The sequence below is a fragment of the Mytilus californianus genome, unplaced genomic scaffold, assembly GCF_021869535.1.
Source record: "Mytilus californianus isolate M0D057914Y unplaced genomic scaffold, xbMytCali1.0.p SCAF_5, whole genome shotgun sequence".
Classification (NCBI taxonomy): Eukaryota; Metazoa; Mollusca; class Bivalvia; order Mytilida; family Mytilidae; genus Mytilus; species Mytilus californianus.
In genome coordinates, this window is record NW_026262701.1 from 86,599,771 (window position 1) to 86,621,247 (window position 21,477).

At 32.0% G+C, this 21,477-nt stretch overlaps 1 protein-coding gene across 1 annotated transcript in view; it reads left to right on the forward strand.

Annotated features, from left to right (window-relative positions):
* LOC127701652 (multidrug resistance-associated protein 1-like) overlaps window positions 1–21,477 on the forward strand; it is a 74,109-nt gene that overhangs the window by 34,157 nt on the left and 18,475 nt on the right. The window contains exons 16-23 of the mRNA XM_052205641.1: window positions 2,390–2,516; window positions 3,536–3,712; window positions 5,491–5,658; window positions 8,013–8,217; window positions 8,650–8,746; window positions 11,002–11,149; window positions 11,716–11,947; window positions 15,216–15,526. Coding sequence (XP_052061601.1) covers window positions 2,390–2,516; window positions 3,536–3,712; window positions 5,491–5,658; window positions 8,013–8,217; window positions 8,650–8,746; window positions 11,002–11,149; window positions 11,716–11,947; window positions 15,216–15,526 — 1,465 coding nt within the window. The remainder of the gene's footprint in view (window positions 1–2,389; window positions 2,517–3,535; window positions 3,713–5,490; window positions 5,659–8,012; window positions 8,218–8,649; window positions 8,747–11,001; window positions 11,150–11,715; window positions 11,948–15,215; window positions 15,527–21,477) is intronic.

The following is a 21,477-nucleotide window of genomic DNA, read 5'->3' on the forward strand; positions in this document are numbered from 1 at the left end:
CATACTATGTATTCATTTATTTTAATGGATACCAATTTCCATGGATTGTGGAAAACTTACATAATATATATATTTGATTTTTGGGTTTTTGCCAAGATCTGCATACAAGCCTTTCTAATTAGTTGAACATTTATTTTGTGGTTCAATGGCATTCATGAAAATTGTTATCCTACAAACATAATGAATCCACAGTACTCCTTCTGTCAAACCATGAAAATTGGTATCCTACAAACTTAATGAATCCACTGTACTCCTTCTGTCAAACCATGAAAATTGGTATCCTACAAACATAATGGATCCACAGTACTCCTTCTGTCAAACCATGAAAATTGGTATCCTACAAACATAATGAATCCACAGTACTCCTTCTGTCAAACCATGAAAATTGGTATCCTACAAACTTAATGAATCTACAGTACTCCTTCTGTCAAACCATGAAAATTGGTATCCTACAAACATAATGAATCCACAGTACTCCTTCTGTCAAACCATGAAAATTGGTATCCTACAAACATAATGGATCCACATTACTCCTTCTGTCAAACCATGAAAATTGGTATCCTACAAACATAATGAATCCACAGTACTCCTTCTGTCAAACCATGAAAATTGGTATCCTACAAACTTTCCTTCTGTCAAACCATGAAAATTGGTATCCTACAAACTTAATGAATCCACTGTACTCCTTCTGTCAAACCATGAAAATTGGTATCCTACAAACATAATGGATCCACAGTACTCCTTCTGTCAAACCATGAAAATTGGTATCCTACAAACATAATGAATCCACAGTACTCCTTCTGTCAAACCATGAAAATTGGTATCCTACAAACTTAATGAATCTACAGTACTCCTTCTGTCAAACCATGAAAATTGGTATCCTACAAACATAATGAATCCACAGTACTCCTTCTGTCAAACCATGAAAATTGGTATCCTACAAACATAATGGATCCACATTACTCCTTCTGTCAAACCATGAAAATTGGTATCCTACAAACATAATGAATCCACAGTACTCCTTCTGTCAAACCATGAAAATTGGTATCCTACAAACTTTCCTTCTGTCAAACCATGAAAATTGGTATCCTACAAACTTAATGGATCCACAGTACTCCTTCTGTCAAACCATGAAAATTGGTATCCTACAAACATAATGAATCCACAGTACTCCTTCTGTCAAACCATGAAAATTGGTATCCTACAAACTTAATGAATCCACAGTACTCCTTCTGTCAAACCATGGAAATTGGTATCGTACAAACATAATGAATCCACAGTACTCCTTCTGTCAAACCATGAAAATTGGTATCCTACAAACATAATGAATCCACAGTACTCCTCCTGTCAAACAAAGCCTTTTCTAACCAAGAACATTTATTACAAAACAATAACTTGCATACTTACAAGATGTTAAACAAATTAAATATAATACAGCTCCACATGACATGGAAAGTTCAAAACATGTTTGATATTTATAGATAATTTAAGAAGGACTCTTAGCGGATACTATTGTTGCTATACTTATTTACATTCATTCAAATACTGGTACCTGAACATTGTTACTATACTTATAAACAATACATTCAAATACTGGTACCTGAACATTGTTACTATACTTGTAAACAATACATTCAAATACTGGTACCTGAACATTGTTACTATACTTGTAAACAATACATTCAAATACTGATACCTGAACATTGTTACTATACTTATAAACAATACATTCAAATACTGGTACCTGAACATTGTTACTATACTTGTAAACAATACATTCAATTACTGGTACCTGAACATTGTTACTATACTTGTAAACAATACATTCAAATACTGGTACCTGAACATTGTTACTATACTTGTAAACAATACATTCAAATACTGGTACCTGAACATTGTTACTATACTTATAAACAATACATTCAAATACTGGTACCTGAACATTGTTACTATACTTATAAAACAATACATTCAAATACAGGTACCTGAACATTGTTACTTTACTTATAAAACAATACATTCCCTGAACATTGTTACTATACATGTACTTATAAAACAATACATTCAAATACTGGTACCTGAACATAATAACTATACTTATAAACAATACATTCAAATACTGGTACCTGAACAAGTAAATTGTGGCAAATTTCTTGTGAAGAAAGCTACATGAATTTCATGCATGATATGTAAGAGATCCACATGATATGTAAGAAATCCACATGATATTTAAGTGATCCACATGATATTGAAAGAAGGTTGACATATGTTGTCTCATGTGTAAAACCAGCTAAGGGATATATGATTATTTCAAACAAAATTGATGTCCAATTTATGTGAATTTTAGATGCAAATAATTTATGTGAGTGGAACTTTGTGTATATTTCAGCATAGATTTAGAGGTTAAGGAAGGTAAACTTGTAGCAGTTGTGGGAACAGTAGGAGCAGGGAAATCATCTCTTATCTCTGCCTTTCTTGGAGAAATGGAGAAACTTAATGGCAATGTTAATGTTAAGGTTAGTAATGGGGCCTGGGGAGGGGAAAAAATTAAGAAATAGTCAATGCAAGCAAACATAGTTAGTTACTAAACTAAAAACAAAATTTGAAGGAAAACAAAAACATTGGGTCTAATTATTTTGTCCGTGGATCAGGTATAATATAAGGTGCTTCAGTGATTTTCAGAGTGCTGGGATACAGCAGATGAGCTGACTTGTAAGTTTTTATGGTGATGGCCAAAAACAAAAAAATTTTGTAATTAGGTTTAATAATCAAACCAACGCTTCAAAGTAGAGATTGGTGGATATTCTTTTTTAATTTTGTCCACCTTTTTATCCTGTTTACCAAATACTTGAATAATTTTACCTATATTAATGGCCATGTATTGAATTTTGATTGCATTTTCTCAGGAACTTAAATCAATGCTTTATGAAATTTGGAATTGAGCTTCATGTGAGCATGCTATAAATACATATTTCTGATAATCTAAATCTTTTTGACTAAACTTATTAGGCGCAAACAACTGAAATTTAAGAAAATAACTTTAAATAGACCAATCAATGTCTGGTACAAAATAGTTGACCTGTCGCCTGAACAGGTAAATTTTAGCTGTCAGATAACTAATTAACCTTGATTATAATTTGATGGTATTAAAGTAGGGTTAAATGACAAACCCATGTTATATGTCTGTTTCAGGTTCGGCACAACAAGTCAAAAATATGATTTAACGGTGAAGTCCAGACAATACGACCTTTTGAAAGCCCTGCTTTAAAGACATAGAACAGCAGTGTTATCAATTGATGAAATTTACTTTTATTCTTTCCATAAAAAACAGAAAAAATATGTGCACATTCAAATCTACACAAATTATTTCTGTTATAGGGTCAGACATGAATAGCTTTTCAAAGTGAATTTCTATTGTTAAAATATTCAGACTGCCACTTTTCGAGAACTCTGTTAAAATCCTAAATGCCATCATTTTGTAAGCGTTCTTAAACAAGGAGACATAAGATAATTGTATTTTATATTTTGTTGCCAGGGTTCAATAGCCTATGTGCCACAGCAAGCGTGGATACAGAATGCCACTGTTAGAGATAATATATTATTTGGTAAAGAGATGGACGAGTGTAAATATAACAATGTTGTGGAGTCGTGTGCTCTTAAGTCAGACTTTGAAATACTGACAGGTGGAGATCTGACAGAGATTGGAGAAAAGGTATTATTAGTATACATTGTCATATGGGGTTAAATATTGTATCCATATCCAACAAAACACAATTGTTTGGGATTGATGTAAAAAAAAAACATACATTAGTTTTATTATATATTTTATAAAATGTACTGTGAATTCATTTATTTTTGTGGATACTCAATTTTCTTAGATTGAAGAAAAATGTATTTTTGTGGCTATTTGATTTCAGGGTTTTGTCAAAGACTGCCTGTATATACAAGCCTATAGAAAATTTATATTTTGTTGAACATTTAAATTTGTGTTTTGCCTATACCCATGAAATGCATGATAAATTGGCATCCCACGAATAATAATGATTCCACAGTAAAAGATATTCATGTGATCACATGTGATTTTGTGAAACATGTTAAATTTCACAACTCAAATTATTGTAAACAAACTTGAAGTTATGACTAAAGGGAAATAATTCATTATTTTAAATTGCATGTTTGAATAATTTTCCCAATTGAAATTTTACCAAACACAAGTCTGAATAGTACTAATACTTAACATTATCATTTAACAAAAATTCAACTATATCAATATCTCCATCAAGGGAATACAATTTTCCTGACTCCACAATTTTTCATATCATTATTGGACAGGGGCATTAAATGTTACCCTTGACCTTCCATCATCCCATTTTTATTTCCGCATTTTAACTTAAGGATGTATTCTTCTGACGTTCTAGTCTTGTTGAAATCTCGTTCTGGAATTATTTCCAAAATATATGATACAAGTGGAAAATATAATGAATTTAAAAAATGTTATAATCAAACTTAACTCTGTGAAAAAATTGTGTATTTACAATGAGTAGTTTTTGAGAAATCAATTTTTCAAATTGTATTACCAATCAAGTCAGTCTTTTTAGCCAAAATTTTGAGAAAATGGGTGAGGGGTACAAGAAATGATTTTACCAGAAACATGTACATCCCATATCACTTTTTTCTTTTCAAATTTCTTAGATATGTATTTTTTCAATCATTTATAACAAAGAAGTTGAAATAATATGCATTTTGTTCTTAAAACAGAGAAAAATCACAAATTTACAAAATTGACAGCATGGTAAATTTGACACAAAAAAAGCATCAAAATATGATAAAACTTTCTTATATTAACACCTACCTATAGTTTTTTAAGTTAAATTTAATCAAATTGGTCTACTTCATCTTTATTGAAAGTATGAAAAAAAGTTTAATTGTGGAACAATGATTTTTTTCACGATAATAGCCCAAAAATGGTAAAATTTGATGAAAAATGGGAAAATCATCAAAATTGGGTACTTTCAAAGGGCCATAGCAAAAAAGAAGTGCACCACCATATGATTTTTTCTTCACCAATTATTTTTTTACAGTCATATAAACCCAAAAAATCAGGTTAAGAAAAAAAGTTTAATTCTAGAAATTTTTGGCTCCTCAGAGGTGTACATCCTTAAGTTTACCTATGGCAATTTAATGAAACTCATACAGAATGCTAAAAACCGCAACACACAAACAAAGTTTGAATTTGAATAGTGAGTCATTTACTGCACTTCAATAATAGTTTGGCCATTGGTTTCCAGGAAGATCAAAATCAGTTGAGTTGGTACATTTACATGGAATTAATTTTGGACAAAATCATAAGATCTGACTAAGCTTGAAACATGTCAGTGTAAGATAATGAAGATGGTTGATAATAAATATTAAAGCAGGCAATTAGTTTAAGTGGCCTACCAATTTAACAAGTTAGCTTGGCTTTTGTTGTATATAATATGTGTTTTACAGGGAATTAATTTGAGTGGTGGACAGAAACAGCGAGTAAGCTTGGCGAGAGCTGTATACAATAATGCTGATGTTTATATGTTAGATGATCCACTAAGTGCTGTAGATTCACATGTAGGAAAACATATCTTCAAGAATGTGATTGGTCGAGAAGGATTATTACAGAATAAGGTGAACAAGATTTTACGGTGTAGTTGTTGTTCTTGAAGGCTTATAAGGCAAATGAGCAAAACCTCATATATTTATGTACATTCACAAATTAATGCATGCATTTATTATTGTGAATCACCAAATAATTGTAAAAATGTGATGGCAAAACTTTTGTGAAGGAAATTGCTACTGAAATTTTTTATTATTTCAAACTTGATAATGTCACATTTTTCCCATTAATAAAAACATCAAAATAATTTTTGAGTTTACGTAATTTTAAACTGATTATTGGTACAAAAAAAAATATGTATTATTTTTATCTGTTGTTATGGATAATTATGAACAAATACTATATAATTGTAATGTTTACTTCTATGAGAAGCATTTAGCTTTTAGATGCAAGAGCGGAGACTTGTTAAATCAGGGTATTTACAATATTCTGGGATAACGAGATACTGTATCTTGCTGACTATTTACTTTACAAACCAGCATGCTAAAAATCTGGTTTAGCATGTCAGTCAAGTACAAAACAAAGTACTTAGCATAAAAATTAGATAGATATTTTGCTCCATCCAACTGTTTTTTTATGGTCTAATATATATATAGTTTTTGGGTTTTCAAGTGATCTCTTTCAATATATTTGTATTTTAGCAAGTTTTTAAATAATTTTTTTTCAGGAAAATCTGTACCAGACAAAAATTTTAAATTGAACAAAACAGAAAGTCAATATATTGTATGTTATAACTTTAAATATCAACAGGAATTTCATAATAAGAAAGAGTATACATGTATGGGGTAAAGTTGAAGAAGATAATTTCAAATAAGTTCAAATATTTTGACAATGTTTCCATGAGTTATGGGACTTTCACCATGAATAATATTTGGCCTACTATATCATAATGGCATTCTAAGACCTTTTGCAATACTCTTGCCTCTGAAATTGTTTGTTTATTTTGGTCACTTCTTAGTGTAAATTTAAATGAAAATTTAGTATTATGCCTAAATGTTAACAGCATTCCCCAAGTATTCAAAAGGACCAATTTCCATTGATATGTCAAGAATAAGGGAAATAATTCAAAAAGCTTCTAATTTCAATGAAATATGTCTTCTCAAAAATTTAATGTATTATGAGTGGTGGGGGACATTTCAATATGGCATAACTGTCTTTTATATATTTTAGAGGAGGGTTTTGAGAACACATGTAAGATAAATTACTGCAGGATTTTATTGAACTGTTAAATATTTTAAAAAAGTAATTTGTTAAAACATACAATACAATACAATACAATAATGCTATATAAAAACACTTTGTCAACTTCACATGTGAAACAAGAGGTACACATATACAAATTACATTCACTTACGACCATAGAGAGAAATAAAATAACTCTAAAATGGAATATATAATATTTACTATACTTTATAATACTTTAACTAGCTTTGAAACAAAAAAGATAAATTTTTTAGGATCTTTACATTACCCAATAATAGTAATCTTTTCATTTTGCTGCGCTGGGATATTTTACATAGTACTCTGAAATGTGTTGATTTCTGATATTTGTTACTAAGATGGAATTGCATTTGAATAAGTAATGGTATTCATTACCAGTAGCATTCCAACACATTTGACATGTTACTAGTCCCCTACCAACAAAGTCGAAGGGACTTTAGGTTTGCACTCCGTCCGTCCGTCCGTCTGTCTGTCTATCTGTCTGTCTGTCTGTCTATCCATCTGTCGGTCCATCTGTCAGTCCTGCAAATCAGTTTTCCAGAGTATTTTTCTTCGTGCTTGAAGATATTTGATTTGATATTTGGTTTATTGATTTATCATGACAAGTTACAGGTCAAGTTCAATTTTCACGATTTTAGCTTTTCTCTTTGTTCAGTTAAAGCCCTTTCCCTTGAATTAAATTTTTGATGAAATACTTATTAATTAGTAGATTTCTGTTCAAAGGGAAATAACTCATTTTTTAAAAGACAAAATGACATTTTGGATTTTATTCCTTTTCTTTGATAAATTGTTTGAAGAATTTAGTGGTAGGTTTGTTTGTCATACTTGAAGATATTGATTTGATAATTAGTATATAGTTTTATCATGACAAGTTACAGATCAAGTTGGAATTTTGTTCCAGTATGGTCTTTGGATATAGAAAATTCACTTAAATAATCAGTTTTCAACAGTTTTTTTCGTCATGCTTGAAGATTTTGACTTGATATTTTTATGTAGTTTACACCATGACAAGTTATAGATCAAGTTAGAATTTTGTTCCATTACAATGAATTTGTAACCGGTAGGGACTATGTATTGCCATGCAATACTCACAGAATGCTTGTTAAACATACATTACAATGGTTTTTTTTGCTATTTGTTTCAGACTAGAGTTTTGGTGACACATGGTATCCATTGGTTACCAATGGTTGACACTGTTGTCGTTATGTCTGATGGTGTAATATCAGAGATGGGTTCCTATGAGGAGTTAATGAGCCATGAAGGACCATTTGCACAGTTCCTAAAGGCTTACCTCATCCAGAAAGCAGAGACTGAGGACGATGAAGAAGAGGAAGAGGAAGACCCAGAAAGTAGGTCAAGAAGTTGTTTATTTTAATATCACTATTTATAATGATTTGAAAATTCAAGCTAAGCATTGCAAATGAAGATCATTTATGAATGCATGTAGAATATTTATTTGGACAGCTTTGTAGAATTATTTAGCCTTTGCCTTTTCTGACCTTCTAGGTTAAAAAATGAAAATAGCACTTTATAAATCTTATGCATTTGTAGTTCTTTTCTGGATTAAGATCAGGATGGCTCAAAGCCAAAAATTTGCTATGAAAGGATTTTTTTTATGCTTTAAAAAATGCTGAAATCATATGCAAAAATTCCTGAATTTAAGAAGGGCTATAATGTTCAAATTTTTTAAATGATTTTTGGAATCTTAAAATTATATTGAAATTACTTTTTTGAAAAAAAAAAAAAATATTTAGAAAGTCTTCTTATATTATTCTTTTCAGTACAACAGATGAAGAGTAAGATTTTAGAGCGATTAGAATCTGTTACCTCAGATACTGGTACTGCTACTTCAGGAGATGAAAGTAAAGTCAGGAAAAGGTTAGTAATTTGTTGTTATAAAATACTGGTACTTCTGGCATGGATATTCAAATTCAAATCTGGTGGTCAGTATTCCATCACTTTAGATGTTGGCAGCATAATGATAAACATTGTTGTCCCCAGCACAACACATTGCGGTGGAAATAGAAATGCCGGGGGTCCGTCTGTCCAGGCCTGTAAGCCCTCTCACGTGTACAATTCTTACCAGAATTTTATGAAACTTATATCATAGGTTTATATCAGCAATTTCTAGGACAAATTTGAAAATCAGTGCTGATCAATTATTTTTAAAAGAGTAATGCCCCGTGGAAACATTAATTATATGGAAAATTGCATTGTTAGTGTTCTCATTTGTACAATTCTTCCCAGAATTTTATAAAACTTATATCATAGGTTTATATTAGCAATGTCTTTGACGAGTTCGAAAATCAGTACTGATCAATTATTTTTTAAAGAGTTATGCCCCTTGGAAATATTATTTATATGGAAAATTGCATTCATAGCGCTCTCGTGTACAATTCCTGCCAAATTTTTTATGAAACTTGTATCATAAATTTATATCAGCAATGTCTTTGACACTTTCGAAAATATGTGCTGATCAAATAGTTTAAATGAGTTATGGCCCTTGGAAACTTTAATTATAACAGAAATCACATTGCATTTGCTCTGAAGCCTTCATTTCTTCACCTACTGAAGGTCATGGTTCTCTTGGGCAGTCCAGCTTCCTCCACCAATAAAAACTGACCGCCACGAAATAGCACAATAGTGTTGAAAGTGGTGTTTAACACCAATCAATCAATCATTTCTCCAAGATGTTTTTTATTTAAAGTTTTAAATAACCCCAAAAAAGTGTATTTTTTAGTTATTGCCCTTGTACCTTGGATAGATAAAATATGTGCAATGCGGGGAACATTGGAACTTTGTTCTTTTATTTAGATTGATTAGATAAACAATGGTATTTAAGCAAATGGTATTAATACATTATTTATTGCATTTTCAATGTTTTCAATGATTATAATATCACCAGATTTTGTTTTGTTTCCTTCCTCTTATAAGTATTATATAAACAACAAGCAAAATAATATTTGGCTGATTATTTGTCATGGCATTTATTCAACATTATAAAACAACCAACAACAACCAACAACAACCAACAACAACCAACAACAACAAACTGGCAAACAAGTAAAAACTAGATGACAATGGTTCACTGAAGGTAAAAACCAACATTGAATGTAAAATTAATTTCTGGCTGCTGTGCAAAACCACAACAGCTCGAAATGTTACTTGAAAAAAATTGCTGCCAATTGAATTATGTTAATCTTGATATCCAATGCAATTTACTTATAGAACTGAATACCATGATGACAGGCATATTTTTAATAATTAATTTCTGGAATCTCTTTGGCATTTTCAGTATTCATTTTATCTGTTAATGAATGTTGAAGCTTCTGACATTACCAGAAGACCTAAACGGTTCATTCAATACATATTGATATGTTCACCATGCAATCTGAAAAATAAAGTAGGAGATAAAAAATTTATTTATGAAAGGGAAGGAGGGTGGGTTGTAATGTCCTGTTGAAATATAAGCCGGAATCCATGTTTTTAAGAGAATAAAGTCCATGCGTATTATTTAGTATTTTTAAATTTTAAGTTATGTTAAGATTTAAAAGGCTAACCATGAATAAAGGGCTGTACATTTAAAACACAAGACATAAATGTATTTCAATGCAATAAATCAATTTAATTATGAGACCATTAAATTTTAATAACTGTGTTACCCTTGTATCAACGTCCTTTTATTTGTATATAGTTAGTACTATATAATGTGAGTACTATATAACGTGATATATTTTAATGACAAATTATTCAATAGAACTTGTTTACAATAATGAAAGATATGATCAAGTCAATAAAAGTCAAATACAAAAAAATATACTTGTGCTTACAATAGACTTCAAAACGACTACAGCTAGCATCAGAACTACAGTCAAATCTTGTGTCGAAAAACTCGGATGAGTCGAAGTAATTTCTCAGTCCCGGTTTACACAAATCTCATACCATATTTCATGCATTCCAAATTTATGAAGATACACTCGACCTATGAGTCGAACCTCGGATAAGTGGAATACTATGGTAAGGTCCCTTAAACTTCGACACAACAAGGTTAGACTGTAGTAGAAATATAACAAATTTGGATGCTCTCATTCTGTTCTTTAAAACCACTGACTTTCATTGCACTATACTTGTAGAAGTTCAAAGGGTCATTCAAAGAAATCTGCATTGAGCCGTGGAATATCGACATTTGATGCTCTAGAATGTAAACCACTGCCTACTCCCAAAAAAGACAAGAAAGATGTGGAAAAACTGATAGAAGACGAAAAAAGGGAAAAGGGAAAGGTGATTTGTCATATTGTATACATAGATTGAGATGGAAATATAGGACATTTGGCAGGATTGTCCAAAAATATTAAAAAAAAATACCCAAACATGTCTTGTATGAATTTTGTTTGCCTAAAACATGTCTTGTATGAATTATGTTTGCCGAAAGATGTCTTGTATGAATTATGTATGCCGAAAAGATGTCTTGTATGAATTAGGTTTGCCGAAAAGATGTCTTGTATGAATTATGTTTGCCTAGAATATTACTTCAAGTTTCTTAACTTTGGATTAAACCTTACAGTTGCAATGTTTTTATTAAAATGTATCGCAAATCATTGCGATCGGATTGTTATGGCAAAAATAAAAAACTTGCATATTAAATTTTGTATAGCATTATTTGATTATAGCTTTTCTGAAATCATAATAATTAAACCTCACATTTTTGTACATTTTCTGATAATTGCAATAATAAATGCATGCAAACGTTTCTGAATTTACAATACTTGATTGTTAGTTATTTTGTCTTTCTTGTATAAACTAACAACTAGCTTTGTATATCTTTAAATATATAAATTTTCTTTAAGGTTGCCTGGAAAGTATTTATGATGTATCTGAGAGCTATAGGACTAGTGGCCGCATTCTGGATTTTTGTCCTGTACCTGTTGTACCAAGGGGCGTCTATAGCCTCTAATATCTGGTTAAGTCAGTGGACTGATGATAAGCAATTGCAGGACAGGAGTAAAGCTAATACAACTGAGTACAAGGATAGAAATATGATGTTCCTTGGAGTTTATGGTGGTCTTGGAATAGTTCAGGGTGAGTAAACTGAGTACAATGATAGAAATATGTTGTTCCTTGGAGTTTATGGTGGTCTTGGAATAGTTCAGGGTGAGTAATTGAGTACAAGGATAGAAATATGATGGTCCTTGGAGTTTATGATGGTCTTGGAATAGTTCAGGGTGAGAAATTGAGTACAAGGATAGAAATATGATGTTCCATGGAGTTTATGGTGGTCTTGGAATAGTTCAGGGCGAGTAACTGAGTACAAGGATAGAAATATGTTGTTCCTTGGAGTTTATGGTGGTCTTGGAATAGTTCAGGGTGAGAAATTGAGTACAAGGATAGAAATATGATATTCCATGGAGTTTATGGTGGTCTTGGAATAGTTCAGGGTGAGTAACTGAGTACAAGGATAGAAATATGTTGTTCCTTGGAGTTTATGGTGGTCTTGGAATAGTTCAGGGTGAGTAACTGAGTACAAGGATAGAAATATGATGTTCCTTGTTGTTTATGGTGGTCTTGGAATAGTTCAGGGTGAGTAACTGAGTACAAGGATAGAAATATGTTGTTCCTTGGAGTTTATGGTGGTCTTGGAATAGTTCAGGGTGAGAAAGTGAGTACAAGGATAGAAATATGATGTTCCATGGAGTTTATGGTGGTCTTGGAATAGTTCAGGGTGAGTAACTGAGTACAAGGATAGAAATATGTTGTTCCTTGGAGTTTATGGTGGTCTTGGAATAGTTCAGGGTGAGAAATTGAGTACAAGGATAGAAATATGATGTTCCATGGAGTTTATGGTGGTCTTGGAATAGTCCAGGGTGAGTAATTGAGTACAAGGATAGAAATATGATGTTCCTTGGAGTTTATGGTGGTCTTGGAATAGTTCAGGGTGAGTAATTGAGTACAAGGATAGAAATATGATGTTCCTTGGAGTTTATGGTGGTCTTGGAATAGTTCAGGGTGAGAAATTGAGTACAAAGATAGAAATATGATATTCCATGGAGTTTATGGTGGTCTTGGAATATTTCAGGGTGAGTAACTGAGTACAAATATGTTGTTTCTTGGAGTTTATGGTGGTCTTGGAATAGTTCAGGGTGAAACATTGAGTACAAGGATACAAATATATTGTTCCTTGGAGTTTATAGTGGACCAAGAATAGTTCAGGGGGAGTAATTGAGTTCAATGATAGAAATATGTTGTTTCTTGCTGTTTATGGTGGTCTTGGAATAGTTCAGGATGAGTAACTGAGTACAAGGATAGAAATATGATGTTACTTGGAGTTGAAGTGGTCTTGGAATAGTTCAGGGTGAGTAATTGAGTATAAGGATAGAAATATGATGTTCCTTGGAGTTTATGGTGGTCTTGGAATAGTTCAGGGTGAGTAACTGAGTATAAGGATAGACATATGATGTTTCTTGGAGTTGAAGTGGTCTTGGAATAGTTCAGGGTGAGTAACTGAGTACAATGATAGAAATATGATGTTCCTTGGAGTTTATGGTGGTCTTGGAATAGTTCAAGGTGAGTAACTGAGTACAAGGATAGAAATATGATGTTCCTTGTAGTTTATGTTGGTCTTGGAATAGATCAAGGTGAGAAATTGAGTACAAGGATAGAAATATGTTGTTTCTTAGAGTTTATGATGGTCTTGGAATAGATCAGGGTGAGAAATTGAGTACAAGGATAGAATTATTTTGTTTCTTGCTGTTTATGGTGGTCTTGGAATAGTTAAGGGTGAGTTACTGAGTACAAGGATAGAAATATGATGTTCCTTGGAGTTTATGGTGGTCTTGAAATAGTTCATGGTGAGTAATTAAGTACAAGGATGGAAATATGATATTTCTTGGAGTCAAAGTATTATTGGAATAGTTCAGGGTGAGTAACTGATTCTAAAGATAGAAATATGATGCATGCATGTTGTATGGCCATAAAAGGCTAAAATACCTTATAATGTCAATTTAAGAGCTGAAATTTCCCATAAACAGAATTGTTCATCCAAAAAAGATGATTAAACATGATTACTGACATCAAATATGACTAATTTTCATTGGAATAGGTACAACTTCTAAAAATTGAATTTCTGATGATTCTCTGTAATAGGAAGTACACCACTAATTCATGGCCCCGTTGCTTTCTATGTTAAATTCCTCAATTTCAAGCAGGCACAGCTCATTTGTTTTAAGTTCAAATAAAGTGACAATCATTGTATGTCAAAGTAACACTTTATGGTGTCTTGTACTGAAAAAATCAACATACCTTTAATGGCATATAAGAAAGAACTGGTTCCCGGAACTTCGGATGTACCAAAACTGGTACTTCAGATCTGACAAACAGGCAAAATGTACCCTCTTTTTTAAATTTGATGCAGTTTTTTTAATATTCAAAATTATAAGTCAAAAAGTGTTCTACAATGATTACCAGTCATTCAGCTTTCATTTGATACCAAAAAAGCCTAAATATTCTACATATTTTGAAAGTTACACTCATGCGTAGGAACTATTTTGTGTTAAATATGTACTACTTTCTGGTATGTGCTTTCTGGCCGGGCCCGAATTAGTGGTGTTACACCTTTAGGAATTTGGGGCCAAAAAACAAGCATTTTTCTAGTTTCCAGACAATAACTTGTGTTCAAGTGTATGGATCTCTCTGAAATTGTACTGCAAGGTACCATACCACAAAGGGAAGGCTGGGATTGAGTTTGGGGGTGATGAATCATAAGGGGGTTCAAAAAATTGGGGGGGGGGGGCTTTTTTTTCCCTTTTTTCCTTTTTTTTTCTTTTAAATTTTCCATTTTAAATTGGTTATTTCTGATTTATATATAAAAGCAAATAATAATGATATGGTTTGAATAGGTAAATTAAAAAATTTTAAGTTCTTAGACCACATTCATTCTGTGTCAGAAACCTATGCTGTGTCAAATATTTAATCACAATCCAAATTCAGTGCTGTATCAAGCTTGAATGTTGTGTCCATACTTACCCCAACTGTTCAGGGTTCGACCTCTGCGGTCGTATCAAGCTGCGTCACCATAACTACCATTATTTAACTTATACTTCCGGTTAAACCTCTCACCACAAGATTCATATTTCACTGTCATATTTCTTTGCATAATTGTCCTGATGATGCCTATCGATTAGGTGAAACATGTAGACCAAAATAAACAGATAACTTGTGGTAAAAACTTGAGTGTTGTTGTCTTTATTGTCGAATATTCATTTTTTTCAAGATGACTGTGAATACCTAGCGGTATCCACTCGTTCACCACTTCAGGTGTTGGTTCACTTATATTTTTTCTTTTTATTTTTAGGTATAATGGTTCTGATTTACTCCCTTGTTGCCATACTACGACAGGTCAGAGCTTCAGCACAACTCCATTACGACATGTTAAACAATATAATGAAAGCTCCAATGGCCTTCTTTGATACAACACCAGTCGGTAGAATTGTAAATAGATTTTCCAGTGATGTTGCAACCATAGACAGCATGTTACCGATGAACTTTAGGATGTTTCTAGGCACAGTAATTGGCACACTGAGTACATTGGTTGTCATATCCTACAGTACACCCATATTTTTGACTGTTGTGTTACCACTGGCCATTGTATATTACCTCATGCAGGTAGGTAAAGGTGTTGTATTATACAATAATTACCTTTGAATGAGGTCCATATGAGTATATATCGACCTGCAAGTAGTATATCGACTGAGGACAAAGATATATCACCATATTGACCTCATACAAAGGCTACCATTATTATATTATTATTGTCAAGATGTCAGAAATAGAGCAGAAATTCATTTGATTGATTGTTTCGATTATGTCACAAAATATTGAGGTTTTTAATTTCTATTAGTAGATGTTTTAAAAATTACCGTGCAATCACAATTTTCTATCTGTAGTTGCAGTCTACCTTTGAAAAAAAAGTTGGTCATGTGATTCTTTCTCAACAAATCAAGTTTATTTAAATATACTAAATAATAATATTACCATAGATTTTTATTGATGCTTGTGACAAAATGTCTAAGCAGTCAATACAAAAATGTTACGATATCATATGGAATAAGAGAAAAACAAAACCTACATTCTTTTTACATAAACGATGTAAAAGAAAGACATAAACTTAGGAGATTTAAGACAAAAAAAAACATCTTTATACATTAACATGAATTACAAGAAGGTCCAAGTAACTTTGAATAGACAAATGATATATGTTTATTACAGCTCAGTCTTATATCGAATCATTCTGTTACATGTATTCACATACGTTCATGGGCAACTTGAAATATGACATTCAAATATGATGCAATCCTCAAATTAGATCTAGATTTCTATAATCAGGTCTTTCCACCTTTCCGTGGAAAGACCTATTGGTATTGTTCTGATTATTATTTTTTTTTTTTTTCCTTCCGCCTAATTTTTTTCTTGTGTAGTATTGTTGTTTCAAAAGATGTCGCTCAGATTTTTATGCCCAACCTACGACAGTAGAGGGCATTATGTTTTTCGGTCTGTGCGTCCGTTCTTTGGCCGTCCTTCCGTCCGTTTGTTCGTCCATCCTTCTGTCCGTCTGTTCGTTCGTCTGTCCCGCTTCAGGTTAAAGTTTTTGGTCAATGTAGTTTTTGATGAAGTTGAAGTCCAATCAACTTGAAACTTAGTACACATGTTCCATATGATATGATCTTTCTAATTTTAATGTCAAATTAGAGTTTTGACCCCTATTTCTCGGTCCACTGGACATAGAAAATGATAGTGCGATGTGGCATCCGTGTACTATAACACCGGAAGTGACAATTTTTAAACCGGAAGTAACAAATTATCTCCCTTATTTCAAATAAAAGTGTATAGAAACCATATATTTTTGGCAACAGCGTACTTTAAGCTATCATCTGACACTGGAAATGACATGTTTAACTCGATTTTATTATTTTCTTATCACAATACATGGTATTTTGGTGGAAAGACCTTCAATTGTTCTCAGAACAATTGGTTTTTAATTTTTTATATACTTTTGTAAAATGATGTTTGTCTCTATTTGCTAAAATTAATCATACTGTATCATATTGTGAAATTTTCCATGTTGATCTCAAACCATTTCCTTTTCATTGAAATGTTTTGTTAATTCTATTATCAATTTATTTAAACAATGTTAAAGATGACTAACCGTCTTCTAGTCTTGTATTGAAAATTGTTTCAATGCAAAGCAAACCCCACCCCATTCTCATGAATATTGTGTGTACAACATATAATGAGTTGAAGACCCTTTTGATTTAAGCTGGGGTTACCAAACATATACAGGATGATATTTTTGGTGAATTTTTTTTAAATATTTTTCAACCGTTTCCTCTTTATAAGTTATTCTTGGAGTGATTTTTGTCAAGAATTGTTGTTTTATTTTTTTTTTTTTTTTATCCCAAACTGATTTTTTAAAGGTGAGGAATGCATTTTCTCATGAAACTCTAAATTTCAATCTTATCCAAATTAAATTCTTAAATGATATTAAAATTTTGAAGCTAGAAGACCTGGCTGCTTCATATCTTCTATGCAGATACCTTATGTTACGAAGTTTCCGTCTGTCATATGTCATTGTCTTTGACCTTATTTTCATGGTTCATGCATATGTCCGTCAGGTTCACCTGACGGTGTCTTCCTCCTATTCCCACTTTTTAGCTCACCTGGCCCAAAGGGCCAAGTGAGCTTTTCTCATCACTTGGCGTTCGTCGTCCGTCGTCGTCGTTGGCGTCGTCCGTCGTCGTTAACTTTTACAAAAATCTTCTTCTCTGAAACCAGGGCTTCCAAAATTTCCTGACGACAGCCGGACATTTTTCAAAGAAATATTTTGATGGTCAATGATCAGCTGGATACCTAAATGTAACTGAGAGGATGCAAAAATTGATATATGTGTCTAAATGATTAGTAGTGTTATATGCAATAAAATTATTTATAACTGTTTTGTTTTCTTCATTCTAAAAATAATTAAAATATTATCCTCGGTATTGTGTCATTTTTCTGTGTATCGTAATACAGTAACCATCATTGCATCAATCAGCTTCAGTACCTGACTGTTCTCATGTTTTTGTTTCTGTTTATATAATCTATCTTCTCTCTGTGAGTACTTAACACTTTGTAAATTAAGGGTATCTTATTTGAAACTGTTGATGTTGGCTTTAATTGCAGTACAAGTCAACTTGATCATCAATACACGTGATACTTTTCTTTTTGTGTAGTGATTACCTGACCACATGACTTTTACAACTGATGCGGTATTTATAGATAACATTGAGGAGGCCCAATGAAGGATATTGTTTTAAACCGTGTAAAATCTACTGAACAGTAATAACATTTTTCTTTGTACAATTTCCCAACCTGATTTCGAAAATAAGAAGAATAAATAAAAACATACTCAGTTGATAAATAATTTAAACTAATTTTCAGTTCACCAGCTTTGAGGTATGATAAGTACAAAATTAAATGTTTTTGCGTAGCCCGATCAGTTGATTCCCACGGCGGGACTTAACTTTACGTCGGACATCACCTCTTTCTCAATAATATCGGAAATTGTCTGAATAAATTCGGAGCAGGCATTGTTCTCTTGATGTAATTTAGAACTTAGTTAAATCATTTATTGACTGAAATTTGTCCATTAGTAAGTTTTCTTTAGCAATAAAGTAAGCATTACAGAACAAGGTGCACATTGCGTTGTCAGTCTTTCAAGAACTTTCTCAAATACTGATACAATTGGATTACTTTTGGAAGCTGTCTCTAATTTAAGAGCTTGAACGTGGTCATTGCTATTAGCATGCTCTACAACGGCTGACTTTCGAAAAGTTATTTTTAAGTTTATGTTTTTGACAAATGTCACAAAACATGGCATTTAGCATACTGTCAAATCTTAACCATAAAAACAGTTGTAACCATTTATGAATAAAGCTTCTAGCATTTTTTGCAGATTTCGAATTTTGATCGGAATCGTCACGTTTACGTTTGCCCATGATGGCAGATTTGTAAAGTTCAATTTGAGACAAAGTCTTTATAACAGTCGGAGATTGTCATGATTGGCTATTCTTCTTTATGATTTCAATTATAAAAACAGTTTTTAATATGAAAACAAGAATAGAGAACGCCCCCCTTATTTATTGGACAACTCAGCTATTCTCGGTGTTTTTCCTATATATTTCAATAAATTTTCCCCTTTAGAGTACCCCAGTATTTAACACGATGTACAGTGTTAAATAAAATAATATATATAATACTTATTCATTTATAAATATCCTTATTTGAAGAATAACTTTTAAATATCAGGATACTTTTTTAAACTGAATGCTCATTTAAAATAATATCTATAAAGCGTAATTAAATAGGATGTTGTTCCATACACGCTTACATGTTTGACCTCGTTTACCTGATCACCTTTATGTACAGTGTTATGCATCATTAATTCTATTGATAAAGACAAGCTAAGGACACCTCAACAAAGGTTACAAACCTGTAATCAGTGAATGATTTATGGCTTCAATATAACTTATTGAAGGGATAATTGTTTGACAGCTTGTTGTTATTTAAATAAAAGAAAACGTGTTTTTTCTACTTTTTATTGATGTACACAAGCTAAAGACCAAGCGGTACATTTATGTACCCAGAGGATTAGACTAACTGAGACACTTCAAATTATCTGAAATATGCTGCATCTGTTTTATTAAACCCAATTATGACCGAAATATCTTTGTGAAATAGATTGCCACAATTATAAACTAAAATGCTCAAACGGACATGCCCAAAGCCCCAAACGGACATTTTTATCGATCGATAGTTGATAAAAATTGAAATGACCGTTTTATGAAAATGCCTTGAATAACAAAAAGTGGCAAACCAATTCTTTTTGACCGTATAAGGCTGAGAGCAGCCGGACTTTTTATGAAAGTTTCGGTCAAGTCCGGAATATATGACTGTTTTGGAAGCCCTGTCTGAAACTACTGGGCCAAATTTGACCAAACTTGGCCACAATCATTATTGGGGTATCTAGTTATAAAATCTGTCCGGTGACCCGGCCAACCAACCAAGATGGCCGCCATGGCTAAAAATAGAACATAGGGGTAAAATGTAGATTTTGGCTTATATCTCTGAAACCAAAGCATTTAGAGCAAATCTGACATGGGGTAAAATTGTTTATCAGGTCAAGACCTATCTGCCCTGAAACTTTCAGATGAATCGGACAACCCGTTGTTGGGTTGCTGACCCTGAATTGGTAATTTTAAGGAAATTTTGCCGTTTTTGGTTATTATCTTGAATATTATTATAGATAGAGATAAACTGTAAACAGCAATAATGTTCATCAAAGAAAGATCTACAAATAAATCAACTTGACCAAAATGGTCAGTTGACCCCTTAAGGAGTTATTGCCCTTTATAGTAAATTTTTAACCATTTTTCGTAAATTTTTGTAATCTTTTAAAAAAATCTTCTCCTCTGAAACTACTAAGACAAATTTAACCAAACTTGTCCACAATCATCATTAGGGTATCTAGTTTAAAAAATGTGTCTGTGAACCAAGATGGCCGACATGGCTAAAAAATAGTACATAGGGTAAAATGCAGTTTTTGGCTCATATCTCTGAAACCAAAGCATTTAGAGCAAATCTGATGGGATAAAATTGTTCATTAGGTCAAGATCTATCTGCCCTGAAATTTTCAGACCAATCAGGCAACACGTTGTTGGGTTGCTGCCCCTGAATTGGTAATTTTAAGAAAATTTTGCAGCTTTTGGTTATTATCTTGAATATTATTATAGATAGAGATAAACTGTAAACAGCAATAATGTACAGCAAAGTAAGATCTACAAATAAGTCAACATGACCAAAATTGTCAATTGACCCCTTAAGGAGTTATTGCCCTTTATAGTCAATTTTTTACAATTTTCATAAATTTTGTAAATTTTTGTAAATTTTTACAAAATATTTTCCACTGTAACTACTGGGCCAAGTTCATTATAGATAGAGATAATTGTAAGCAGCAAGAATGTTCAGTAAAGTAAGATCTACAAACACATCACCATCACCAAAACACAATTTTGTCATGAATCCATCTGTGTCCTTTGTTTAATATGCACATAGACCAAGGTGAGCGACACAGGCTCTTTAGAGCCTCTAGTTTAAAATCACTATTCCTTCTATTCCCACATGCAAATAACAATAGATGTTTTGATAAATAATTTGTTTTTATAACAATCAAGGTTAATTAAAAATTCACCTGTATTTTTTTAAAAGAAAACATATTTCTTACACTGTTTAAGTATATTATTTAAAAAAAGAAAAATAATAATACACTGTTTGTGTGTAATATGTTTTTCTTCTTCAAAGAATTACCTTAAAATAAATAATAATAAGTCAGATAAAAGAATTAAGATTAAAAAATCATTGAATTTGTAAACCTAAAAAATTGTCATCCGATCACATAAATTGATGATAGTTAATTTTAAAACAAACTTTCCCATCTTGCAAGATTTCCATGTACAACAAATGCAAGAAGAACCTACCAGTTTTACCAAAAAACGTTGATGAAATCAACATAGAGGGTATTT